This window comes from Protomyctophum bolini, assembly GCF_963924005.1.
Source record: "Protomyctophum bolini genome assembly, chromosome: 6".
Classification (NCBI taxonomy): Eukaryota; Metazoa; Chordata; class Actinopteri; order Myctophiformes; family Myctophidae; genus Protomyctophum; species Protomyctophum bolini.
Genome location: NC_137867.1, coordinates 35,233,434 through 35,261,127, shown reverse-complemented (window position 1 = coordinate 35,261,127; position 27,694 = coordinate 35,233,434). Strand labels below are relative to the sequence as shown.

Genomic DNA, 27,694 nt, shown 5'->3' with positions numbered 1-27,694 from the left:
CATTTTAGCCTATGTCTATGAGGCTTGAATTGTATTAAATTTAGGGTACTACTGATAGTGATGATAGCTAAGGAAAATATCGAGTCTGAAACACTTAATAAGTTGCCATGACAGGGCCAAATATGAGAAGAGAATATCTACAGAGTTCAACAAATTGGTTTATTCAGAGAATTCATTTTGAAACAGAGTAAAGCAACAGTTTGCATAGTCATTTTAAGTCACTCCCCTCAAGGGACAGACAACTCCCCAGACAACTGACCTATAAACTATATTTACCAAATAAATGAGGAATAATTACAAATTGGTTTGTATATAAAGCAAATGAATACAAATAAATGATGCATACTTAAATACATGCACATGCACTCATAATTGCATGGTTACACAAATGACTTATTCACATCAATGTAATTCAATTATTATTATTCAGCACAAAACACAACTAAACCCAACCAGATTAAAACAAAATTATAATTAATTTAAATTAATACATTTTCTACAACTCTGCCATTTTTAATAATGTTGATGGGCAGAAACCTCATATTTTACAAATGTTTGTTTATTTTGTCAATTAATGTAGTCTGGCAGCCAACAGGCTTCTTTTGTTTAAAGTGCAACATTTGGTATATAGTCTTTTTTTATTGGCCTAAAATATTGTCTATATACATACATTCACAAATCCACTTGCTGACCCTATACCATTAACATCCATTATAAGGAGAAAATTATGTCAAACTTTCCTTATGCTTTAAGTAGCATGTGACATGTCAAACTAGGGGGTTTTCATGATTCTGAATCCATTCCAAGCATTAGTTTTGCACAAAAAACACTCCTTGGACTAAAAAACGGCCATAGCCGTCATCACAAATGTGAAGAGGTCAGAACATTTTGGGTACATTTGGTCAAGTGGCTGTGGCCGTTTTTAGCCCAAGGAGTGTTTTTTGTGCAAAACTAATGCTTGGAATGGATTCAGAATCATGAAACCCCCCTAGTTTGACATTGATTGATTGATTGAAATATTTATTAACAGTTTGTAGAATTACAGTACATTTCAAGCACAAACTCAATACAGAGACTGTTAACTGTGAGTGGACGACCCAATTAAGCATTACACTTGTTTACAACAGGGTCCACATTGTTCAATTCATCAAAACATTTAGAGACATACAAATAGACACTTCTATGTAGAACAGAACAGGAATTCATCATATAGGAAGCAAAAAGGGAAAAGATACATATACAGTGAGGGAAAAGGGGGGTGGGGGGGGGATTCAGATTTTACAGAGGCCAGTTTCGAATTGCAGCCATCCGTAGGTGCCCTTTGAGAGCGGTTTTGAAGGAGTCAAGGGATTCACATGTCTTAATGACTGTTGGTAGGGCGTTCCACATTTTGGTGGCATAGGAGCGAAAATAATTTTGTCCCTTGTTTGAGCCGAATCTGGGTTGTACATTGCACTCCCTCTGGTGTTGTGGGTGTGGACTTCGTTTACATTAAGGAAGTATTTAGACATGGGTATCTTAGTGGTGTATCGAATCTTGTGGACCAGACCCATTGCAAGATGCTGTACTCTGTCGTCGACCCTAAGCCATCCCAGCCTGTCAAAGTGGGCAGGGGTGAGGTGGGTTCGGGGGGTGAGGCCAAGTAGGAGCCTGACCAGTTTGTTTTGGGAGGTCTGGAGCCTTGTTTTAAGGGCCTTTGAGGTGCTGTGGTACCAAGAGGTGGATGCATAGTCAAAGAAACCTTGTACGAGGGCTCCTGTTAAGGTCTTCAAGGTGTTTTTGTTGACCAGTGAAGAGATCCTGTAAAGGAATCTTGTTTTTTGATTGACTTTTTTGATTACATTGGTGGCCATTTTATCACCGGAAAGATTGGCCTCCAGGATGGAACCTAGGTAGGTAATTTCATCTTTTCGTGTGATAATGTTGTCACCCACATGCCAGTTAAAGCATAAGGAAAGTTTGACATTTTTGCCTGATGTTTTTTTTAATCAAAGTTTCTTTATTCATTTTTCAAGTCACATATGAGTCAAAAAGAGCATAAAGAAATTGTTGCGTTTTCTTTTACCCCTCCCTCCCCCCAGAGTTCCCACTCTGAAAGAGCCATAACCCCAGTATCTTGTACCATTAACAATGAAATAAAAGGCACATACAAATATACATATTATTGTGTCACACAAAATATAAAAAACATATAATAAAATAATAATAAAAAGGAAATATGAGGTTTCCACACGGCAGCAACAATAACAACATAATCATGTATTAATTAATTCAAAAAATAAAAGTGTTTTATGGCAGCTTTCTAGAATGGGATATCCAAAGAAATGCTCCCTGTTGCAGTGTCATTGTTATGAGGTTCCATAGTTGGTGCTCATGGTGGACACCTGCATCTTAAAGAATGTGTGGAGAAGCAGTCTTATCAAGTTATGAATGACCCAGGTAGAACAAAAATTACCCAACACATGTCTTAACAATGAACCTTCCAGAGCTAAAACGTATCAAAAAGTAAACATAGGCCTTTTTATACTTTAATATAATAATCAAAGGAAGTTAGGAACTTACTTGTTCACTATCAAGTTCATTGCTCAGGTGTGTGACTTTGTGTTTACTGTAAAGATCTTTTCTTTTTGTACAAGTCAACAGGAACCAGTCGGCAACTACAGGTATCTGAGGAAAATCATTGAAAGAGCATCTTTATCCATTCTTGTCAAGTAGCATGATGAATAGAGATGGGGAAAAGGGGCCAGACAGAGAGCAAAGAGAGGATCCATGTCATGAGCTGGATTAAAACTATTGATTAAAAAAGAAAAAAACATTTTCTCTCAATTCTGGACGTTAACACATTCTTTAAAGAAAATGCATTTTCATCATATTTTCTCTTTGCTTCAAGAGAGAAAGGCCTACTTACTAAACTGAGGAATGAAAGCGCAGCACCCAAGTTCACCAGTGTTGGTACAATGCTAAATTTACCTGCCTGAAAGTAAAAAAAAAAAAAGGATTTGTATCACTATGATTTATATTAAGACAGAAACAGGATATATATATTTTTACTCCACCCTTACCGTGCCAAACAGTAAACACAACAACTTCAAACCGAATTCCATATGCTTTGATTAGTGTTCTTGTCTCACCATCAGGGGTTTTGTAGTATTCTGCAAACCTGTATATGCAAACATTTTGTAAAGAGTTTAATTTTCCACCTTACCGTCCACTGTCCAAAGCAACACACACACACACACACACACACACACACACACACACACACACACACACACACACACACACACACACACACACACACACACACACACACACACACACACACACACACACAATACTGTATAATAATCTAACCTGAAGTTGAATCCAGGTGCCACATTATTGCCAGGATCTGTGCTGTCTAACCTTTGAAAGCTGTACTTTGGTTTACATTTGCTTGCCCACAAGTCCAAGTCACAGCTCCAGTCAATGAGGACACCGATGATGCCACCCTTAACAATCATAAACATTGCTCAATTAAAGATGATTCATTTGTACGTGTGTGACGTATTTACTACCTTGTGATAGGTAGGCCGAACCTGATTGCTAATTGCCAGGGGCGGAGAACCTAATCTTAAATCGGCAACATACAAAATTTGCTAATGTATTTTACCAGGAACTCATGGGCTTACCTTGACAGCCATGGTTTGAAAATCCTGCCCAGCTTCTGAAACTATGTATTTGAGACGGAATATTGGGCAGTCAGGGTCCATTATATGATGGAATTCACATTTCTTCAAGTACGACGAGTTAATGTGTGGCAGAATGTTTCTCCTGGAGGGGGAGAAGAGAAGTTACAGTACCGCCCTGTAGTATCTCTGATAAGTTATGTCTTTTATTACGAGAAAAGTCAACTCTAACCTGTGAAAGTTAAACTTGGGGTACGTTGCAGTGTTTTTAATCAATACTGTAAAGTCCACATATTTTACAATGAATATATATATATTTGCATAGGATGGCTAATAAAAGATTGTAAATATTCTTGGAGATGCATAGGCCATACTCTCCGAAAACCAGCCTCAAACACCACAAGGCAGTCCCTCAAGTGGAATCCCCAAGGGAAAAGAAAGAGAGGTCGGCCACGGAACACCTGGCGCAGAGACTTGGAGGCAGATGCAAAAGCTATGGGCCACACTTGGGGACAGCTGGAAGTGTTGGCTGAGGACCGGGATGCTTGGCGAACTCTTGTCGGCGGCCTAAACCCCAGAAGGGGTAATAGGCGTAAGTAAGTAAGTAAGTAAATATTCTTACTCGGGTAGAGTAGTATCTATTTCAAGGGGACACCAAGATAATACTTCACAGGTCTTGACTGTATCGGAATAGTTGACACACAGTCCTGTCTGGATACCTGAGTAAGAGTCAACTTTTAGTCACGATATCAGCTATTCCATTGCATTGATAAATTATATGGCAAGAGGAAACATAAACAATGAAAACCTTAGTGTTCGTTTATCCATTTCTAACTATAGAGTTGAATTAACTAATGATTTTACAGTGTACAGACCTTATGAGAAGTGTCCTATAGTAGAGGGTATGCACGTGACATCATCATCATACCCGGAAGTTATGAGGGAACGCCTACTGAGTGGCAAAAAACTACTTTCTGGCCTTGACAGTCCATCCATTCATTATGTTCTAGTGTGGTAGCCTTACCACTGCCTCGTGGATCATTCTTTCCCTCAGTGCAGTCGTAGTCATCAGTGCAAATGGTAGATGGATTTGGAAACTGGAAGAGAGAGATTATATATATGTCGGGTATAACTACATTTTTGAGTTTCTTTTTTTTTGTGCATACACCAGTGCTATTGAACTCTTAACTCCATTGGACCCTCAAACTGGTAAAGCAGCTAACTCCACCCCTCTCCCCCGCTCATGCAAGTAATTGATGAGGCAGTATTGCTTTGTTTTCAAAATAAGGTTTTCTTAATTTCCTGACAAATGTATATTTTTCGTTTCCTGAAAATTTTACATTTTGGAGTTAGTTGTTTTCTTATACAGCAGATATATATAGTAGGCCTATCCATAATTATGTAATTACATTTAAAGCAATGCATTACTAATGATAACTATTGTTACATCACCTTTTAACAAGTGAGTCAGGAAGAGAGATCAACAACAGACACTCACATCAGGGCAGGCTGCCTGGGTTTGATTGGCAGTGAAAATGGCATTTGTCAGCACAAAGAATGATTGATCGGCCTTTATACAAAACAAAAGAACATTGTTCATTCACGTCTTTTAGGTCAGGTTATTTAGCGAGCCATAGGAATAACCCGTGACAACACAGAAATGAAAATACCTTGCAGGCATAATCATAAATCATCATTCTGCAATATGATAGGTGTATGTTATGCTTTATATTGCTTGAAAAGCATGTATGGATTACCGCTGCAGCCTATTTCTGGAGGCTGGGGGTATACTCTATATTCATGTCTGTGTCTATATGTGCACTGTGCAGGAGTAGCTTTGTGAAAATATCAAGTTAAAATACCTGAGGAGGAATAATATAATCAGCCACATCCCAAAACCAGGGCCTCATGCCAGATGAATTGGACAGGGCATATCCTTTCACTTTAGTAGTGACAGTACTAATGACAGTGTCTGTGTCCTGGTAGGCCTTCTGAACTACACAGACGTACCTGTTGACAGCACATATAGTAAGTATAGTGGACAGATACATTTCACATGAAAAGCAAACATCACATGGCATGTGACATGATTTAGTTGTTGATTCAAATTGACTGTATTACAGGTCAAGATATACTTAGTTTGGACCTATTAAACCTATACATTGTTGGTGTTTTTTCTTTTTAATCGACATAGGTTTAAATGGGTTAATGGCAGCATAGTGTTCCTAGTCTACCAAAGTCACATCATCAACTCTTTGGATCACTCACAACCCAGTTTGAGAAAACAAGAGGAATAAAGCAGTAACTTTACTACAAGACAGAAAACATGTCAACACAACCTTTGTCTTATTCATCAGTATACTTGACCTATTTGAAAATTGAAACGATGCAAGCCAGGCACAATGCAAATTGGGAATGAATGCCCATTTATTGTAAGATAAAGCCTTACTTACCCGACCACATAAAGGGTAACCAACAGCTGCGTGAATCTGAAGACACATCCTACACTTTTGCTTTCAATAACCAATGTTTTGGGTGTTTCATAATCAAAGAAACAGTGCAGAAGGTCTTGGCAGCATCCTGTACCCTTACCCATGACTGTACTGAGTACAACAATGAGATGAGCTCTGCAATAATATGCAGCAAAGTAGGCTTATCTATTCAGGATATAATATCACCAGGGATGTACAGTACAGTCCAACACCTGCACATGTTTGGATGTGTACTGTACCTTGGTATATGCCTATACATTTCTTTGTATCATCTATTCTTTTCTCTAATCATGTAAATAACCAAAAATTCTAATCATGTTCTTGTTGTGTTTTTGTTTTATATACTGCAATCATGTCTGGATATTCTATTTCCCATGTACAATGTTTCATTATAATCTATAGGTAGAGGCCTCGTATAAGCCCCTTGGGCTTTTTTGCCTCAGCCTAGCACCCTACCCTTCTCATATTTATATGTTCAGTGTTGTTTTTATACTGTGCTAAATAAAATAATAATTAGTTATTTATGCTTATTTTGTAGTGCAGTGGTAGTGCTATAGCCCACCACCATGGAGGTTGTAAATTCTAATCCACTGTGGTGTAACCGGTTTCTAACCAGCCATTTAGATCCATATTAATTCCATGACAAGAAACAAATACTGTATGTATGCTATGGGTTAACATATATCTTATAAATCTCTTATGTGGGTCCTTGGCAATATATTTTCTAATGGGGGTCCGCAGGCTAATGAGTGTTAATTTTGAGGTCATTGACATGAAAAGGTTTGGGAACCAGTGCCTTATAGCTCCTACTCTATGCAACATAGTTCAAAGAGTTAATGTCTTTTCTCACACATACATTATTGGTTTATCCAAGTCCTTGCCATAGACGCTTAAGAACAGAAAGCCAAGGCCAATGTTACCAAAACCTCACCAGTCTTCCATTGTTTATTTTTCACCTTTTCAAAAACAAAAACACGAATTCAGCTCCGCATTGAAAGTCTTTCCTGTTTTGTAGAAAATGGAGAGAGACAAAGTTGCCTTGTACAAACATTTAAAAATGACGTAAATGACGAAAGAAAGGCGTGAAAGAAATAAAAGCTGTACAGAATTAGTAAAGAATACAAAGGGACATCCAATTTCTCTAGAGATAGACAGACAAACAAGTGGAGGAATGTCTCCAGACTCCTGTCTTTCTGTTCCATGATCTTGCCCGTAATTTTTGCATTTCTTGCTTATCTTATTGTACAGTACGATATATCAAACAATCCTTTACAGGTTACATTGTCCCTTTATCTGTACAGTGAGGGCCACGGGGGGAGGAGTGTGCACAGGTGGAGGGAGGGGAGAGACCATAATGCCAGTTAGGTAAAATGCACCCAACTGTAACGTGGAATCAATTTAGTTTTGAAAGTTTACATGATTAGTTAATATTTTCATGATTCGGTGTCTCCCCCCACAAAAAAACAAAGCAATCATCCCAGTTAAGTGATCAGAGGCAGTGGACGTGAACGGTTAGGAGGATCATAATCTCATCTTTACAGCCTTTACTCAGCTCTGACATGTCCTGGGGGTAGCACCAATTATTCTATGTACAAAATAAGTAAATAAGTTTTTACAAAATATGTAAAAAAAACAAAATAACAGGGGACTAGACAGAAAAAAACAACCTTGACCTAAAAAGGGAAGTGATTTTTCCAGGTTTCATTCAGGATTTTTGGACAATCTATAAGATTGTGATGGATTTACAGTTAATCAGTTCAAATAAATATATCTAGCCATCACCCACCCATGTTGGCAAAGTGTAGCACTATGTGATCAAGTCAACAGAGCAGGCTGAAGAGTGTGATGTGTGATGATGGATGTAAGAGAAAGAACTCTATTCCAAAATGTCATAACCATTTTTGAAAGGGCGATCATTAGCTGAAGGTACAAGAATCCCCCCCATCTCTGTCAACCAGGACAGTAGATTATCATCCAAGGAAATCATCATTGCCCGATGTTGGTCAAGTCTACGATGTTGTTTATCACATACCAATAGCCTTATTTAGTCACACAGACCAGGAGAAAATAGCATTTGATCAACCTTTTTCCCCCCTGGTGGCCTCCCTGCTCACTTTGTCAAAACATGCAAATAACATTGTGTTTTATCAGTATGTAAAGGAACCGAAATACTATCAGTATGTAAAGGAACCGAAATACTATATCATTGTATTCAAGTGGTAGGCAGTTCATTTTTTACCTTTACTAAGATTGTGTTTTATCCCTATGCAAAGGAACCAAAATACTTATTGCTGTATTCAAGTGGGAGGAAGTTAATGTTGTTGAATCATGGCCAGCGGGGACCAGGCAATCATATTTGGGAACAGTTTGAATCAAACAGACTCAGTGTGACTCTGCCCTATTTTATTGTATTTGTAAAATATAAATAAATCGGTTGGAGGGTTCAGGAAATGTTGAATGCTTGGGATGATAACCTAAATATTTTCTTTACTTTGTGCCATCAATCATTGTGTAAGAACAGGTGTCAACTTTTCAAATCGTGAACATCTCATTTTGGAACATACTACCTCAAATATGTATTTTCATACAGCTTTTAATATCTGCAGCCTGAGATCTGCTCGATTGAATTATTATACAGACTTTGTTCAGCCACAAAAAGGGTCAACAAAATCTATCTATTAAGAAAGGAAACAAGACAAGCGCTCTTCAAGTGTTTTTTCAATATTTGAGACAAGTTACTCTGATCTTAAAATGCTTTGAAGAGCAGTGTGAAAACTTCATGTAGATAAGTGATTATGACATAGAAAACGAAGGAGTGTAACCACTTTCTGATATTTCTCCAAAGATTTGTGCTTCGTATCGTCTCATCCACAAGCCAATCATAAAACAGCTAATGCAGACTCAAATCCTTGAAGACATTCTGAAATATTTGAGCTGCTTGAAGTGCACTTTTAACTCGTGCAATTTCTTTAAAGAGTAAAAGTCACCTGTAAATGTAACCAAAATCAAGCGCTTCATTGCCCCCTTCAAATATTTGAAATCTCTTGCAACATTAGTTTTCACAGGTCCCATCCCAGAGAATACACTTGTCAATTCTCATTTTTACATTTCAAGGCATCACTTTGGTTCAAACATATTGCTTCTATACATTAATATAAGTATGACAAATGCATGATTAAGGGGCAGTCCAGAAGTGCTTCGTTCAGTATACAGTAGCAGTATATTTGCAGGGAAATGAAAACTCCAGTTGGGACACAGTTCTGTTGTGTGACTCTTCATCCAAACTATGGATGAAAATAAAGATTGCCTTGTCCACTTTTCCCACTCGTGGCAAATGGCCCTTTGTGTCTGTTCTGTTCATTCAAATACAAGTGTACTGACCATGATTAACATTTTCAATTCATAATATATAATGGTGGCTTTGTGGCTGGCCAGACAAAAAAACCTTTCCGCATGTACCCAGTTAGACAGTTGGGACTGATTTCAGAGTTAAACCAGTCTGAACCAAGCCAGTCTGTGTGTGTGTGTGTGTGTGTGTGTGTGTGTGTGTGTGTGTGTGTGTGTGTGTGTGTGTCTCTACAGCTTTTATTTCTGGCGAAGGAGTTCCAGTTGGTCCTGGTATTCTGTGAACAGTCTCTGGAATCTAAGGTTCTGACCGATGACTGGCAGCACCTCCCGAAGCAGCTCACGCTTACGTAAACCCTACATGCACGCGCACACACACACACACACACACACACACACACACACACACACACACACACACACACACACACACACAAACAACAACATGCGCCTTTATTTTTCTATTTGCCGTTTGGTTTAGCAGGGGTGAAAACTTTTTCATTGAAGGAAACATTTATGAAAAAACACTCTCTCACCATGCCTTCGGCCTGTTGGAGACAATAAAGAGCTACTGTACAGAGGACAGATTTTCTGGTCTGATCATGGTATGAGTGTGATAATCAACTCTGTTCTTACCAGAGTGAGAGGTTCCCAGGAAGTAGCAACAGACTTATGAACCGGCCCCAGCAGGTCCTTACACAACTCTCTGAGACGATACTCTGAGCCTGAGGGAGAGAAATCATAATAAGCAAAACAAACAAAAGAAGATATGCTGCATTACTTTTCTCTCAATTGATTTAAAATAAATTAAAGTGTAAAACCTGATAAAATAAGTCAGGGATTTACTTTCTTGGCCTACTGGCACTGTGCACAAGGAATCTGGTGCTGATCAGTCCAGTGATTTGTAAGATTAGGTGCACACACACTCACCCCCACTGGAGCCACTACCTAAAAGAGAATGGTTTTCCGTACCTTCATTGACGAGGAAGCGAGCGTAGATGAGCAACCAGTAGCGGTACTCTTGGGCGGAGAGCAGAGTTAGAGCGGAGGCCAGCTGGTTCTCCAGGAAGGCCAAGGTCATGCTCTGCTGGAGCTGGTGGGGGGTGGAGGAGAGACGGGACGCCAGACGGCCAGCGCTGGGAGGACACAAGAGAGAAATATAGTTTTTAATTATTAATGAAATGATGACATAATTAGGGGTGCAACAGTTGATCAATTCCATTCAATAAGAAAATATATTTTATCGATAATCTAAGGATAATCTCACTACAACATTTTGAGCTTGTAGATCTGATGATTTCACTATTTTTGTATGACACTGTTGTGCAACACACACACACACACACACACACACACACACACACACACACATATGTGTGTATGTATATAAGGTCACACACACATAAAAGTACGCACTATGGGAAGAAGGAAATTGCGGGAGTTGACTCCACATGTAGTAACGGATGGGTTATTAGTTATTATTATAGCACAATGACAATGATAACGTGCTGTTGTAGATTGTGAGAAAGGGATGTCAGAAAGCCAAGCGTTGTCAGTTTACTCACAGCACAGCACCGTCACTCCTGTCAGTTATTTCGTCCTGTATTGGTAGCCTATATTAGCCCAATATTGGCGTTACGCATTTCACTTGAATAATGTTGTGTGCGCATGTGAGCGTGCGGAGAAAGACAGTTATTTAATGAAACTGAAAATTATAACGTGCTGTCTCGCCGCCGTATAGCCTGCATGCCTATTCCTGTGTGTGTGTGTGCAAGGCAGGCGTGCGTGTGTGTGCAGGCGTGTGTACTCGGCTGTCGGCTGGCAGGCGAAAATAGCCAATGTGATCGTTGTAATGGTAAGATTTAGGCAGGAACCAAGTTCGTGCAAAGAACAATGTTGATGTAACTAAGGGATTAGTTAAATACAGAGATTTAGAAGGAATAAGCGAAATCGCGAGCCTAGAATTCCTCTTCCTTGTTTTTGTCTTCTCCTGCGAGAGCCGAGAGAACAGTCAGATTCTGAATTTCTGAGAGCTGTGAGCCTATTAGAAGACAGGGCAGTGTTGCCAGGTTTGCGAATTGTAAGCGAGTTGTAGTGTATGTAAGTAGCGTGGTTAAAGGCCTTGTTTCTGGACCTGTTGGGGCAACAGCATAGGCAGCAGTGGTTAGTGTTCCGTGTAGGGAAGCCTCGGGGGTGTGGGTGATTGGGGCGATAATGTTTGTATTAAACAAATGCATTGCCGGCGTGAGTGTGGAAGGGAGGCAGTGTTAGTGCCAGTGCAAAGACTATTGTTTGACGGCTGGTGTTCAGCGTTGGCGAGGGCCGCCTTAGTAGGAGATAGGTCCCGAACACTGCGAAGGGTAAGTGTGTGACGTCACTGCCCGTGTGAGTGTGTGTGAGTGTAGTGTGTAAGATGGTGTTGTGGGCGTTGCAGTAGCGACGTAGCGTTCGTGGCTTTGGGTTTCTTTCAACTTTTGGGTACCACTTTACAAATATATAATAGATATATATACACACACACATATATATATATATATATATATATATAAAAACATTGCTTCTCAAATATTCTATTAATCGAAAAAGGTAATGGGTAGAATAATTGCTAGAAAACATTATCGATAGTTATCATAGTATCATCCTGGCGACATTACTACTCCTGAGTTGAGACTGGTCATTTATGCTGCTGGGGTTTGGGACATAAAGATCAAAAATCCTGATTTGTAATTAGTTGCGCACCGAAAATAGCCAACATCTCTACAAGCTCGCAACACATTGCAGCATGACATGTTGTGAGATTGTAGATCGGCAATTTTCGGTGCACAACACTGCATGAAACAGTGTTGAAAAGCATTTGTGTACACAGCACAGCAGTGCGCTGTATAAGTAGGTGTGTAAGTATAATAATAATAATGAATTGCATTTTTATAGCGCTTTTCCAAGTGCTCCAATGGTTCATTCATTGATTCATACATTAATATAACATATAGTACTTGAGGTTGCGTCCCTGCATGATGGCCAGTGGTCCTGATGACACAGGAGCATCTTGGGTAGGCAGACAGCTCCTGAAGTCTGCACACTGGACCAAAGAGTCTGCTTTATCTGCTATCAGAGTCCTGACAGAGAGAAAATAATGATGCTTTTAATGATTTATCACATAGCCAGCCTGAATTTGAGTCGTAAAATGATAGAGGGCGATAAACCATACCAGCCCTAGTGCTGATAATAATGATCAGTAACCAGAAGCAGAATCAAGCAACACAAGCCCAAAGTGCCATACACAGTCACTCCGAGTGAGAGTGGTAGAATTCATGAAAGGAGAGGAAGTACTGGATCTTATCCTGGATTCCCAGTCCAAACAAACTAAAAACAGAATGAAAAAGAGCAACCGCAGAACCTAGACATTTACAAAATGACTGCATACTGAAAAAGGGTTGATAATACAAAGGTCCGATAGGAGCACCTGCCATGTTCTTAGCCAACTGCCTCACTTGTTGGAAAATCCCTGCAGGACTATATTGTTTGCTGGTAAATGACATACATGTTATTCCATTTGTAAAGCTAAAGTGTTGATTAGATTACTATTTTCTAATCTTTGTGAATAATTATGGCTATGGATACAGTTAGTATGTGATGTGAACTTGAGTGAATGCTCACAATAATGATCCGTCTATACCGGTAGATCTTTATAAACAGGGCTGCACATAACTATTTTGGGCTAGTTCTCAAAGGAGCACCTGGAGATGTAGCTTGGGGGGTGTTATACTGTGTTCACACGGGCAGCTGCAAAAGATACAAAAATGCAAAGCTACAGTATATTTGTAGCTGTTGTATGTCAAGGAGCAGGAGGACGATTGTTGGCAGCTCAGCCACTGAAACATTCCAACACAGATACAATGAATTACTCACTTAACCCATTCTGACCCGATATCAGATTCATACGAGGTTTCCACTGGACACACACTGGTCTGATTAACCCATTCTGACCTGAGATCAGATTCTAAAAATGTCAGTCGTTCTTTGATTTTTCAAAAATAGCAGACCTACAAGCTCGTAGCGCGCCACTCGGTGGCGCGCTATGAGCTTGTAGATCTGCTATTTTTCAATAGCTAAAGCATGACATAGTGCTAACACCAAAATGGGTTCCCGCCCAGAATGGGTTAATGGTGCAGGTTCCATGTTTAAGTATTTCCAAAGTGTGCACATTGTTTAACACATATGTGCCCTTTCATTCTTTCAAAATGACGAAGTTCTGACAGACGTTCTGGGCACTACATGCGGTACATCCTAGGACGTCTGTGGACGTCTTGGGCACAAATTGTGTTTGACAACGCATGCGCACTGGCGCACGTGTTGTGTGGCGGCAACATGGGTGAAATTGATTGATAGGTGTGGTATAATATGAAATTGAATGACTTTGCACATAAGTTTCCCCAAGTTCAAACAAAATGGGCAGCCTTGCTGTGGCCTGACAGCCAAGGACAAACGCTTTCCTCAAAACAACATATTTAGAAGCAATACAAACTCTGGTATTACATTAGAGAAATAATGCAATGCAACAGCCTTGTGTGTCTAATAGAGAGTCAAAGGCAGTTTCATGATGTCACGTCTCAATTGGATTCAAGCTGTGACCATTTCATAGTCTTACCATATCTCCATGGAGGCGTTAAAGCTGTAGGACTTCCCGTTGGACAGGCCAATGACTGGGACACCCTGCTGAGTCAGCAGAGACTGAGACACTGAAATGTCTGAACCTACAGTAGGTACAAGGGACGGGAGGAGGAGAAAGAAGAAGAGTGATAAGATCACCAGGAAGCAGACAGGTGAGAGGGAGACAGGGACTATGGAATAGGGAACTCCCCGTTTCCCAGGTGTTTCACCTTGAGTGCGTCTAAACTAAACCCTATCATTTAACTTCATTAAAACTATGCCTAATCCTAACTTCACAAACACTATGTTTAACCATAACCTAACCTTTTTCTCCAACAAGGGGTTAAATTAATCTCTCTCATATACATATATACATATATATATATATATATATATATATATATTTGTACGTCTTTAAATGTTCTGATGAATTGAAAATGGAGGATCATCATGTAAACAAGTCTTAGTGCTTTTTCTAGTTTTATCCTCGTAGCAGTTTTTGTATTGTCCTGTACTTCCATTGAAATGTATCCATTTCTACATACTTTGATTTTTTTTTTTTTTTTAATCAATCAATCAAACAAACAAACCATAAACTCACAGAAATAGTGCCTTATACTAAACTCTGGGCAAACCACCTGGGAAAGGGTGAGTCCCTATGGAATAATAGAGCACTGGTCCTCAATCTCAACCTGTCGGCCATATTTGCAAAGGAATTGCAAGTAGGCCTCCAAATGATTGGCAAAACATGGGTGCTTTGCTTTCAAGATTTTCAAGTGGGCCCTGATCCAGAAAAGGTTGCGAACCACTGGAATAGAGTAGGACAGAATTATATTCCCAATTTTATTTTCTGATGGTTCATTATCAGCATTATAAGCATTCTATATACCAGTTAGAATGGTGTGTAGAGATTCATTCTTCACCAGCGCCGTCTGCTTCTGGATATCCCTAAAGAAGAGAAACAATTATTGGATAGAGTATAAAACACATACAAATGTATCTGAATACATGGTTATGCCTTATTGCACATCATTCTGGAGATCTAGACACTAAGCCGTTTTGTTGCCACAGTATTTGCGGCCCTTAACACACCTGCATTTACCCTTTTGATTCTACAAAGAATTCCACATTTTTGTGCATCTGTCTCTATGTGCATGTTTTTGTATGTGTTGTGTTGTCTAACCAGACAGATAGCGTAGCTCCAGCGGTTATGGCCATGACGTAGAAACCAGAACACTGCAGGGCAGACATGGGTGTGGCCATCTGGATGGCAGGAAGCAGCCGCCGTCCACAGGAAGAGAACACCGACAACAACCTGTCCTCGCACGCCACCGCGATGACGTCACTTGTGGAGAGCAGATGGGATGGTTCAATGAATATGTGAATAAAAAGTGATTGATGCATATTACAAAAGTACATAATGTTTTGGGACAATCTAGAAATTACACCCAAACTAAAGGAGGAGGAGGCCCTTAATGACTGATAGTTAGGAATCAAATGGACCCGTAACTAGGTCTGTAACTCAGAGTGTACAAATGGAAGCAATTCCATTTGAGTTATTCTGGGTCAGTGGCCTACTGTTTACCAAACCGGGGGTCCTTGAAATTCTAAAGTTTGAGGTCCACTGATATAAACAATGCTTTTGACACACAACCAAGCCATTCTGCAGTGTCCTACCTGCTCCCAGCAGCAGTAATGACAGAGCTGGGTAGGAGGGTGTCCCAATCGCGGCCGTCTCTGCTGCACCGCAGCTGGCTGAGTTTAGTGTGAGCCACCTGGGACACCTCGTTCTCCACCTCCAGGAAAACAGAAGGCTCCATGCTCACCTGTACACACACATAACATGGAAGGTACTGAGCTGACGCTCCTACACTGAGTAAAGTATTACTTACACACACACACACACACACACATTTTATGAATGCCATTTTTATATCGTTTTTGTGATTTTTAACTCTAGCTCTAAAGCCGAAAATATCAAAACTAGTAAAATCTTTGGCTTGTAGATTGGCTATTTTTGGTGCATGACACAGCCACGCAACCAAGTACTAATTGGGCATAACTCCTAATTGTAAGCCTAATTCTAAAAGAATAACAATATAAACAATTATATCTCCTCTTGTGAGGACCAGGAAAATGGTCCTCATAATGTCTACTACTCAAATTCTTCTATACAAGTATAATACTACACATGCACACACACTTTTTTTTACCTGCAAGCTGAAGGACTTCTTTGTGCTGGGTATGGGTAGTTTGAGAACTACATGAGCTACAGGAGGTGCTACTCTGACAGGCTCCCTGTCTGATGGAAAGGTCACCTGCTAAAGAGATGGAAACACGACACGTTATTTGCCCGTCCTTGTAGTGATCTCTCCTTCCATCCATCCTTCTATCCTTCACTGGTGAAATGAAGGTGTTTCCTACCTGAGGAAAGTGTTGTGTCATGGAATTGACCATCTTGTCTTTCCGTGGCCTGCCCTTCTTCCTCTTCTCCACCACCTCTGCACACTCCATCAGGTCTGCTTTCCTCTTGTTGAACGACAGGTTCTTGTTGATGGTTGCCATTTTGTCCTCACTGTCGCTGCTGGTGTCGTCTTTTAATCTGACGTCTTTTAGGACAGAAGTGGCATCTTTTGCCCTGGAATAATATATATATATATATATATATATATATGATGATTATTATAATTTTTTCATTGTATTTTCTTTTCTTTTTTTTTACACTAACGTAGCCTCCAAGATACCATTGCTCATAGATACATTTTACCCATAATACTTCAGCTCTTGAAAGACTGTAGAGAGCGATTAGATGTTTGTATTGGAATTCTAAAATTCAAAAGACAACTTCACCCATTTAATATAATTTCAGAGAATTGGTCCTCACTAATGCTCGTGATATAACGGTGCGATTTCTTTGTTCTGTGTCTCATAAGAGGGCTGTGGACACCTACAAGTAACATCATCGTTAGGCAGTTTTTTGCTTTGTTCTTTTCAAACAAATTTTCATTTTGATTTGTATTAACTGGAGAACAATGGCTTCCATGCCAACTTTACACAAATAGAAAGCCTGCCGTTTCTATTAGCCAAGATTTCCCATCGATGATGTGACTGGTAGATGGGTTTCTGAACTGTCCACAGCCCTCCTCTGAGATACAGACGGAGTAGACAAATATGGTACCATATTATAATGAGCATTAGTGAGGACCAATTAGATGAAGATAGGTTGAAAATGGGTGAAGTCGTCCTATAATGTGCATCTTTAGAAGGACATTTACACTGTGAATTTTAAGTGATCAGGGTCTAAGCGTCCTCCAAATGATAAAAGAAAATTCAGAATAAATTCGAGCTCACTTACTCAATGGAAGAATTCTTTAATATCTCTGAATCTGAATGCTGTTGCTAAGCAACTTAAGCAAATAAGTGTTTGTAGCTAAATACGTCATCCAACATTGTTAGCCCACCAGGAGAGGACTCTTACTCTACACTTACTGAGATCGTATACTCTCAGAGTTAAATTAACACTGAGGCTTTTATAACGCAGATATGGGTTCCAGAGTGAGAGATTAAAAAAACTATCAAATGGGGGTCTGTGGTGTAGTGCATATCTAACTGGGCAGTCTCTGAAATAGATAAAAAAATATTGAGAATCACAGTGTTAGCCAATCACCTGTCTAGTGGTGTGAGACCTGCAGCGGAGGAGATGGCAGCAGTGACCCCCGACGTGGCCTTTGACCTTTCCGTGAACCTCGAGTCAAGAGCTTTCATTGGCTCAATTTTAGAGGCAGAGGTCAACAACAGATTGGGCTTCACTCTGCAAGATGGAGAGAAATGTGTAAAGTAAACCATTAAAAAGCTAAACAAAAGGAGAAATCAGAGACCATAGATGCGTAGGACATGAATAGGCGGCAATGGTCTCTAGAGAAAACACAAAGTGCCGTTGCGTTCTCACTTTTTAGTCTGCGTTTAGACGGCGGCGCAACAGTAATTGAAAACGCTGTAGTGTGCATGCCAGGTGGCGCTGACGCACTGCCAGATGCATAGAACCACTCCCGTCCTACTTCCTATCACAGCCGTTTGTTTACATACACCCATAGATATAAAAAAAGATATATAGATGCCCGATTGGTCACTGCACTTCCGTTGGAGATAGGGAGGAGGAAGTCAAGCGGAACCTTGGAAGGCAAGTGCTGCTGGGAATGAGGGAGTGACGCCTCCGATTGGCCTACCGAACGTCCCCTTCCGTTCGTCCGTTTTGCTTTCGCTATGCTTCGCAAGGAATCTCAAAACAGCTTGCCAATGCAATCCAATCATGCATCGCCATTGCCTCCATGTTGCCTTCCGTTGAGATACAGTCGCCCCAGAGCCGGAAAAGGTGTCTACCTTTATATGTCTATGCATACACCAATGCAGCGTGGTTCTGTGGCTCGTGACATCACACGTTTTGTTGATTCCCCCGTGTTGCCTGTTTACATGGAGACGTGAGGCGGACCGTTTTAAAGGATTTCTACTCTGGAAGGTGGTTTCACTTTGGTGTGTTTTCAGCCCCATAACGCTGGTGCCATCTAAACAGACGGCACATCAGATTTTTCTCTAGAGACCGTTGTCTTCTAAACTTCTGGGCCTTAGTTAGACATTGAGAGAGAAAGAGAGGACAGTACTACTGACAGTAGTCGGAGAACAAACCAAAAACAGGATACAATACATAGTTAGCTGCTAGCTGTTATTTAGTTTGTAAACTAAAGATTTTTAATATATAAAACCTACCCATTATTGTTGTCTTCCAGGCCCTTGGCTGTGCTGTTAGGTGGAGGTGAAGTCAGGAGGGACTCATGACTGGGCCTCAAACCCAGAGAGCCACCTTGTCCTTGGCTAGAGTCAGAGCTGAGCTGTGGGGTCAGGTGGCTGGGCATTGAGGAACCAGGTAGGATGGGTACACTGTTGAACAGTGCTGGAGAGAAATCACTGGAAAGACAAGAGTAGTGTCAATACTGATTCCATCTGTATTCGTGATCATGTTTGTGGGTGTTTGTAGCCTCACTTGCCCCCCATCCCCCCTCTCCTTTCTTTCTCTTTCTGGAAACAATCAAAAACGATGGAGCTTGCACAAAAAACAAATATTCTTGCACAAAAAACAAATATTCATGTTGTATACATATAGGGCTTAAGCGGTCCATGTGTGAATTCTCAACAGAGGAATAAATAGAGTGTGTAATCTGTGTATTATACGTGTTCTATACCGACCCAGTATCTAGCTGAGCGATACAGAGTGGTGTGATTCGTCTCCGGCCGTCGGGCGTTCTCGTTTCAACTTGCTTCTTCAGAAGGTTCTGTGATAAACAGGATTTAACATCATAAAATGTAAAACCGTTAACATTCTATATTTATATACACAAAACGTCTCAGGAGTCCACAGGCATGTGGATCCTGAGTTCCACATTATGCCCAGCTTTGTGTCCGTGTGTACCATGGAATGTGATGATTTGATTGGCTGAGCGCGGAATGTGATGTATGATCTATGATGAGAAGAGCGCCCTTCACTTCACATGAGTGTGAATAGCTGGATGCCACGTAGCGATCAGAGCACCAAGTCACGCAAACTCGCAAAGCTTGACCAATCCAATCCGGAGGATTAGGTTTTGTGACATTTCATATAACGTCCCCGCACATGCCAATTTTAAACACCTTTTGTGCTAAGGACGTCTTTTCTAATCAAACCGCAGGGGGGACTATGACGTGTAGAGGCGTCTTTAGGTCCTTTTTAATGATATCAAACGGGATAGCGGAATATATATTTTTCCTTTTTGCCATGCCTTCTTAAGCGATCCTAGACGTGTTTCGCACTTGGGCACTGCCGTTCACTTCCTTGTTTACGGCCCGAAGTGTTAATATACGATTATAAGCTTTTTTTCTTTCTCCATTTATTCAGACAGGAGAAAGATATGACATGGGCTAGGGAGGGAAAGACATACAAGGTCCAGGTAATTTAACTCAACATCCCTTCGCCTACCTTTCTGATGTCTTCCAGGGACTCTCCATTCATCAGGGTGGTCAGTTTTGGTGATGCGTTCTCTGGGCCATTGCCACCCATCCCGGAATTGGCCTGTGCAGAGTTCTGACGCTCCTGCTGATATTTGAGCATCTCTGGGTTCTCTATGATGGTGGTGGACAACTGGACCTCTGTGTTGGTTATAGCTAGGCTCTTGCCATAGATGTTCTGGTGAATGGTGTTCTGCAGGACAGGACAGAGATGGAGAAGCAAGAGAGTTTAATTAACTGGGCGTTCTCAGTACAAGGAAAGAAAAGAAAGGAAGAACCAAATGAAGAAAAACTCCGGTTTTGATGATAGATGGCTATAAGAGGGTGGACCGAGGGGAAGAGTAACATAGTAACAAGAGGAGAGGGATGATAGATGGCAACTATAAAAGCCTGTGTGTGTGTGTGTGTGTGTGTGTGTGTGTGTGTGTGTGTGTGTGTGTGTGCGTGTGTGTGCGTGTGTATAGATGACCTAACCTTCTCCTCCTCATTGAGTGGGTCTCCCAGCTCATCCAATGAAAAGTCCAGGTAGGCTACTGTACCATCCATAGAGCACACCAAGATACCCAAGCCGTTTAGAGTCCTACCACACACACACACACACACACACACACACACACACACACACAGTTGACCTATTAGAATTTGTACACCTGTCCCTTAAGCCCGCTTTTATGTAAAGCCTTTATGAAGTTTCAACTGTATATGAAGCTCTCACCAGGAAATGTCCATGATGGACTTATCAAACAGATCATGGATCACCACCAACGGTCGTTTCAGAGAGGTCAGCTAGACAGCAGAGACAGACAGACAGACAGGTTCAACATTGTTCCCATGGGAATATAAGTATGTCTAGCTATAATGTTTGCAATGGAAAAAGTTGTGAACGAGTTACAACTTACCCAGACAGAGAGGGAGCGATCTTTGCTGCCTACAGCACAGCAGCAGTAGGGACAATTGGGCTTTGGAGAGCTCCCATTCTTCTGTTTCTTTTTAAAAATCTTTGGGTTAAATTTCTGGAGAGACAGGGAGAGATATTGTATTAGACACGTATCCGTGGCCATTACATTTAAAGAGCTACAAATTGACAGAAACATATTTCGATTATGTGCAATATTCAAATAATTCATGACAATAACATAGTTTTCATTGACTGATTTGAGTGATTCTTCCTTTTCTTTCTGCAAGTGAATCTGAGTATTATTATCATACCGGGCAATTACAAATGTACACAAAAACACACAGCTTTACCACTACAGTAACGGCTTTGCGATGTCCAACAAAATCCATGTTGGTCTTCCAGCCGTCTCTCTCTACGATCTGAGCTGTGGGACCAGAGTTGTTCATGGCGTGGGCCGAGACCAGGTACTGGCCATCTGGGGACCAAGACAGACGTAGGACATGGGTGGTCCCGCCACACTGACAGAGAAAGAGAAAGGCATGGGAGGGAAGGAGTAGGTAGGAAAAAGGAAGACAGTGACAAGAAAGAGACAAATAAAAATATATTTTTCCAAATCCGTCTAAGACCGAGTTTGTACATGACAGTTTACAGAAAATAAATCATGACATACTGTAGGTATAAAGCCCAAACCACACCAAACGGTCGAGACGGGACAAGATGGTTTTAGCGTTCGTCCCAGCAGTGTGATATGTCCTGTTGCACATCAACCCAAGTGATTCAACTGGTTCAATTCAATGGCCCCAACCACACCAATGGGTCGCCATGCAACTCCTTGCAACCAAGGTGTGGTTTGGGCTTTACATCTGCAACAGTTCAACAGTAATGGATTCTCTCATTTGAAATCAATCAACTTGTATCTAGAGGACAACACATGCTTTATGTCTGGTAAACTAGTTTATACCTCATTAAATGGTTTGGTAATGTTGGTTTCTAGCTGCCAGTCCATGGTTCTCCAGACTTTGAGGCTGTGGTCGTCTGCCTGTGAGGCGATGTATTTCCCCACTGGATCCCAGGTTAGGCCTTTAACGAGCCCTGTGTGACCCCTTAGGCAGGTTACCATCTCTGGAAGAGCAGAGCAAAGTTAAGAACAAAAAATTAGAGTTTGGATCGAGAGAGAAATAGTCTCAGACATTGTCTTTGTGGTGTGATTACAGTACAGTGAGTGACACCATCGGTCAGAACATAGTTTGTCTTTCGGGTTAGAGCACAAATTAAATTCTAGTTTGCCTGTAAACACTGTAACGGAAACTTTCTACTCATATTACAAAATTAAAGGAAGGCCATATGAATGAATAATAAAGTGTAAAACTAAGGCATACATGGTGCAATCTCAGTCAGCATTGGTAATGATACTAGCATCATTACCTAGAGGCAATAAACTTTCATGGTATAGTCAAAGACTCACTTCATGTATTTTCCATGGTAGACACAATAGCGTTGTCATCATCTGTCTAATGCTTAACTTAATGTACAAGTTGATTTGATGTGAGAATCTGTCTATGCTTATTAGTATGTAGTGGGGCTGAACTGGGGAATTTTTTTTTACTTTTTTCAAGTCAAGCTTCAACTGTGACGGTTTACTGTTAACAGTATAACTACCACAACAATGCTGAAATTAATGGAAACCAATGGCTTCCTGGCATATCAAGAAAACTGGAAATTGTGTATATGACTTAACATGACAAAACCTGATGGTCCTTTTAGTACACATTTGCGGGTGAAATTATTATTAGATTGGATTCATTGACCAAATATTACCTAAAACACAAAAACACAAAAAGTCAGTTTTGAACTCCCCTCTCTATTATTGCGGCATCTTCAATCTGGAAATTGCAGCAGTTCATAGTGTGATTTTTATACTTTTTCGACTAACTGTTCATACCTTGTGTCAAGGAGGTTAAGGTGTGTTGGTTTCATTGTCTGGTCAGTCTCCTACCTGGGAATTTACGTGCATTCCAGATGACAATGGTGTTGTCCACACTGCAGGAGGCTAGCCAAACATCATGAGGAGACCACGCTACATCCATTACATCTAAAACACAAAATACATGTACATTACTTGACAGAGTACGCCCACCATGTCAATAAAGCAACGAGCCATGGTGGTCCTCCTACCTCCACTATGGTTCCTCAGGATGGTGACACATCTCCACTGCTCCACATTAGCCATCTTACTGCTAGAGCCAAACACTGTGCTGGGTCCGATTAAGCTACATTAACAGGGAGTCAGGGACACACAATATAAAACCGAAGACATAAGCATGAAAATGTGTTTGTGTGCATGTTAATGCATGTTTGTGTGCGACAGTATGACAGTGGAAAAAAAGGGAAAGTAAAAGAGTGATTAATAAGAGTGAGTGTGTAGAGTGACCGACGTATGAATGTTTGTTTGATGGTGGTTATTGGTGCGTGTGTGTGTGCTACATACGCGGCTCTCTTCCACACCATGACCAGTTTATCGTCACCTCCTGAGGCCAGGTACAGGCCATTATTGGACCAGCGGACACAGTTGACACAAGCTGCAGACAATACCAACATTATTCATTCATAAATGTTTCTGCATTTTTAGCCATGTTTTTATAGGCAATTATCACTTAATTGCCAATGAGAAAAGTGATTGCTAACTGATAATTATTTATTTTTTGACGAGATACAGTGAGACACTTATGAAGCACCGACTGTAATGGACACTTTGTTTTTACTTCCACATACCGTTGCTCTGTATTGTCTTTTTGCCTTGTACTGCAACAGTACCTTTTTCTTTTCCTTGCTATGTTGATTAGCTAAAATGAACGCTAAAATCTAAAATGACACAGATGCTTTCTCGGTTTTAATGGGTTAACATTATCTTACTGTACTATGCAGATTGGTTTTATTCATTAAATAAGTTCTGGATTGCAGCTTTAACAAATTAATAAATACTATATTAAAAAAACATCCATCTATTCATCATAGTATGTTGAAAGGCATGAATGATAAGTACTGGCATCAATCACCTAGATGATTGTCTAACTGGCAAAGCATCTTGGGAATGTTCTCATTCTTCTCATCCACCTCTCGGAGGACTGGCGCCATGTTCCATATCATCACCTTCCCGGAATCCTCCCCTAAAAAAAACAAAAAAACAAAAAGACATGAAAAAGAAGAAAGAACAGTCAGTAATTTACTGGCTGTGCCGTTTGTCCACTCCTCATACTGAATACAGAATCATGCTGTATCACATGTACGGTAAAATCCTCTGTGTTAATTTGTAACTTTAACTACATTAATCCTGGCATCTCTATCAACAGGTCACGATGCAACACACTGAGCATGTAGATTGGCTGTTTTGTTCATTTGTACTACGACAAATTCTATAAAACAGGGCTTAATTGGTTTAACACTGAGGATTTTACAGTTGTATGGTATTGATTACAGTAGTACAATTGAGCAATTAAACTAATAAACCATCCGTGTGTCCAATTGTGTGTGGCTGTGTACGACACTCACCTTGTCCACCTGTAGCAAACTTTGTTCCATCAGGGTGAATGTCCACTGAAAATATTGGTTTACCTGCAAAAACACATTTAATTAAAACATGCATGTAAAGGGGAAAGAGACAACCAAAGAGAAATATATTGCTCATTAAAGGGACATTTCACCGCTAGAAGAAACTGCTGTCACTCAATGTTATTAATAGTATTTGTAGTAGAGAACAGTAGCACAATTTGAAATTTGCACCCTATGGCCAGAAAAAGAATGAAGTCTGTGTGTTTGACTATGACTATGACTATTATGCTTTGCTGCACTGCCCCTCTTTGTGGAGAGGGGGAGGCTGTGTGGAGGTGTGACTTGTAGTCCAGGAAGGAAGTGAGACCACATTTTCATGACAAATTGTGGTCATGAACATGGCATCATGACTAAAATATCTAAAAACACATTACACACATAAAACCCCAGGAAAGTGCATCTTGTGTCCTAAACATCATTAAAATAAGTTCTGGTTGCAAAAGGGGTGACATGGCCCTTTAAGCAACATATTACTTCTGAAGGGCAAACCAATTACTGTATATCCAATTTGTACTACTGAACGAAAATACATCGCATGGATGCAACTGGGACGTATCCTCAGTGATGTATCCCAAGGTCATTGGGGTTTCGGGTCTCGTGATCATCATAACCCTCACTCAGGTGACCCAGCCGGGGTGATCAAGTCCCGACTTACCTCCCAGTAGCTACCCTCGAATCAGACCGACTAGGGAAAGACCAGGGCCACACAATCCGTTGGAACCACTCCGGAACTACTATGCCAGGACTGAGAGGTACAATTCTGGCATGTGGAGGGACTAGGCTCTGTGGGTTGCCTCCTGTCCGGGCCCCTCCTACGTCTCACCAGGTCCACTCCTGCTCTCACCAGGAGTACAGCGAGGACCTGTGCGTTGCACCAGACTCCCAGCACCAGACACTTCATTCAGGAGTGATGGATTCTTGAGCCGAATGGTTCTGCAGGCCACACCTGGGCAACGGTAGCACTGCTACCATTGTGGCTCGAATGGCCCTCCTAAAGGCCTCATCGAAGGTTTTTGGGCTTCCTCCTCACGGAGGATGCAGGCTGGGGCACCAACCCATACTGCTCCCGGGGTGCAGTCTACATTCCGGCTGTCACCCGTCTCTCCGGTGGTCACCAGACTATACCTGGTTGTCACATACCGTAGTAGTCTATTCCCATCAGTCACTATAAATAGAATACCTCAGAACGATAATACATCGCATGGATGCAACCGGGACGTATCCTCACTCCTCAGTGATGTATCCAACTATATAATATGTACAATACCTTGTGCTATATTATTATTGCTATATTTATTGTCCAATAGATGATACAGCTTGTCTCATCATAGCATTAAGTCTAATTCTGCTCGCATAACCATTCTATTCCTAACGTTACTCTTATACTTACAGTATATTATTAACTTTTTTGTACATCACTATATATTTTATACTTAATTCTGTCATCTGCTGTATGTATTTTTTCTTCTGTGACTGAGAGCTATGCACCATGAGTCAGAATTCAATGCATGTCAACATAGTTGACAAGATTCTGAACAATAAATTGCAGGACCGAATTCGCCAACTGTATGTTATGATAGATGAAAATATAATTACAAGTGAGTTGATTATATTGTGTGGTTTAAGTATTAAACTAGAAACCATCATCACTTTGCTGAATTAAAGTAGCTATAGCTTATTTGGTAAAATTGTCAAAAAAAGACTAATATTTCAACCTTTGATATTAATTAGAAACCTTCAATGTATTTGAAGGTTTTACACTGACACTAAAGATTATGACCAATAATATAGTACATACAATCTGTTTTAATATATCCATTTTGTAACTCTAGAGTGTACAGTGAAGGTTCACTCTTACAGGGTTCATGTATTATGTGCTTTGTTATTTTACAATGTTGGCTAAAATGGATGCTGCACTGTCAAGAATCCAGATGCCACTTGCAACTTCAAAAGGATAATCCAATGAATGACAGCCACTTAACGCTTACTAACATTTCAATGTATCCATTACCAATGTATAAATGTGCAACTCTGAGAGTGTACAACAATGTAAGCAAAATGGAGCCGTACACATTCGGAGTTAAATTAAACACATAAAATGGATGTTGCACTGTCAAACATGCAGAGATGCCACTTGCAACTTCAAAATGGGTCACGTACTGTGACTGTAGGGCGGTTTGACAGTGAAAGCCAGCTGGAGCTAACTAGCTAACGTTAGCTCCAAAATGCAATCTGTGTATACAAATAATATGTTCCAAAACACAACCACATTGCACTGTTCTTTCAACTTTATGCAGTGTTCCCTGAAGCGAATAGTAAATATGCATTGACACAAAGATGCTGTCTTGTTGCACTAGTGGTCATTATGTGACAAACAAGTGGCGACCATCGCAGACCACCATCATGCCTTCCTTCCACTCATCTCACCCCCCATCAATAAAAGCCCAACTTGGTCCAAGACAGATTCCTGCACAACCCGCAGTTCAAATCCTTACCATTGTGGCTGACCCAACTCGGCTTCAGCAGCTTCATTTCTAATATTAACGTGTATTTAGTGTACGATGAAGGTCCCCCGGTGATCAGCTCCGGTGTGATCGGTCGAGAAGAGAACGACCCCCTCCCTTTGTCTCAAACTCCGTCCGTTACTTTGTTTTTTAATTCAACTCCATTTCTGCAGCCGCCGCTCTCATCCCCAAAAAGAAGCATCCAGGCCGGACGCCATCTGTGGTGACACAGGAAGTGCGCAGGATATTTGGGACCGACTAGCAGCAGCAGCGTGTGCAGTAGATCTGACTTGTGAGTTCCGCAGATAAAGGCTTTCACGTTCTTACCGACAGCGACAGAACGCTGGCGTATTTATTAGGGAACTTATTGTTTTCTGTTCCTAATATGCATAATGTTTATGATTATTGATTAAGTGGTTGGATTTAACGCGTAAATAACGCGGCGTGGCACCGTTTGTATTTGTATGTATCACCTCAGCGCTGCCTAACTAA

At 40.7% G+C, this 27,694-nt stretch overlaps 2 protein-coding genes across 3 annotated transcripts; both read right to left on the bottom strand.

The window, feature by feature from the left end:
- Nucleotides 1-453: 453 nt before the first annotated feature.
- On the bottom strand, nt 454-6,264 carry LOC308316984 (P2X purinoceptor 4a-like; the record flags this gene model as incomplete). Its single annotated transcript, XM_080765774.1, has 13 exons — nt 454-2,390; nt 2,563-2,667; nt 2,909-2,974; nt 3,052-3,160; nt 3,355-3,491; nt 3,672-3,813; nt 3,901-3,998; nt 4,130-4,235; nt 4,291-4,387; nt 4,693-4,765; nt 5,167-5,238; nt 5,531-5,678; nt 6,122-6,264. 13 exons carry the CDS (start codon nt 6,262-6,264, stop codon nt 2,349-2,351), a joined length of 1,338 nt encoding a protein of 445 aa, XP_080621900.1. The 3' UTR covers nt 454-2,348.
- Nucleotides 6,265-7,087: 823 nt separating this feature from the next.
- hira (histone cell cycle regulator a) lies at nt 7,088-27,396 on the bottom strand. Of its 2 annotated transcripts, none has more exons than XM_080765074.1 (25): nt 27,194-27,396; nt 24,639-24,701; nt 24,146-24,256; nt 23,578-23,668; nt 23,265-23,359; nt 23,086-23,181; nt 22,051-22,211; nt 21,440-21,607; nt 21,091-21,204; nt 20,907-20,977; nt 20,666-20,771; nt 20,163-20,384; nt 19,397-19,482; nt 18,920-19,117; nt 17,823-17,966; nt 16,580-16,793; nt 16,369-16,476; nt 15,833-15,981; nt 15,339-15,500; nt 15,045-15,103; nt 14,154-14,259; nt 12,499-12,621; nt 10,478-10,641; nt 10,142-10,230; nt 7,088-9,862 (listed from the first exon to the last, which is right to left on the bottom strand). In XM_080765074.1, the coding sequence occupies exons 1-25, from the start codon at nt 27,228-27,230 to the stop codon at nt 9,746-9,748; spliced, it is 3,054 nt and encodes a 1,017-aa protein (XP_080621200.1). In that variant the 5' UTR covers nt 27,231-27,396; the 3' UTR covers nt 7,088-9,745. The 2 variants fall into 2 exon arrangements, with proteins under 2 accessions (XP_080621200.1, XP_080621201.1); XM_080765075.1 differs by having other exon boundaries at nt 16,369-16,473.
- Between the last annotated feature and the right edge of the window lie 298 nt (nt 27,397-27,694).

Bases quoted from the DNA above. Each gene is read 5' to 3' on its own strand.
- hira (XM_080765074.1), bottom strand. From the start codon at position 27,230: ATGAAGCTGCTGAAGCCGAGTTGGGTCAGCCACAATG. The intron at 23,669-24,145 runs GTGATTGATGCC...TATTGTCTGCAG, and splicing joins CCAGTTAGACAATCATCTAG to CTTGTGTCAACTGTGTCCGC. The intron at 12,622-14,153 runs GTAAGACTATGA...TCTCTCTGTCAG, and splicing joins AACGCCTCCATGGAGATATG to GACTCTGATAGCAGATAAAG.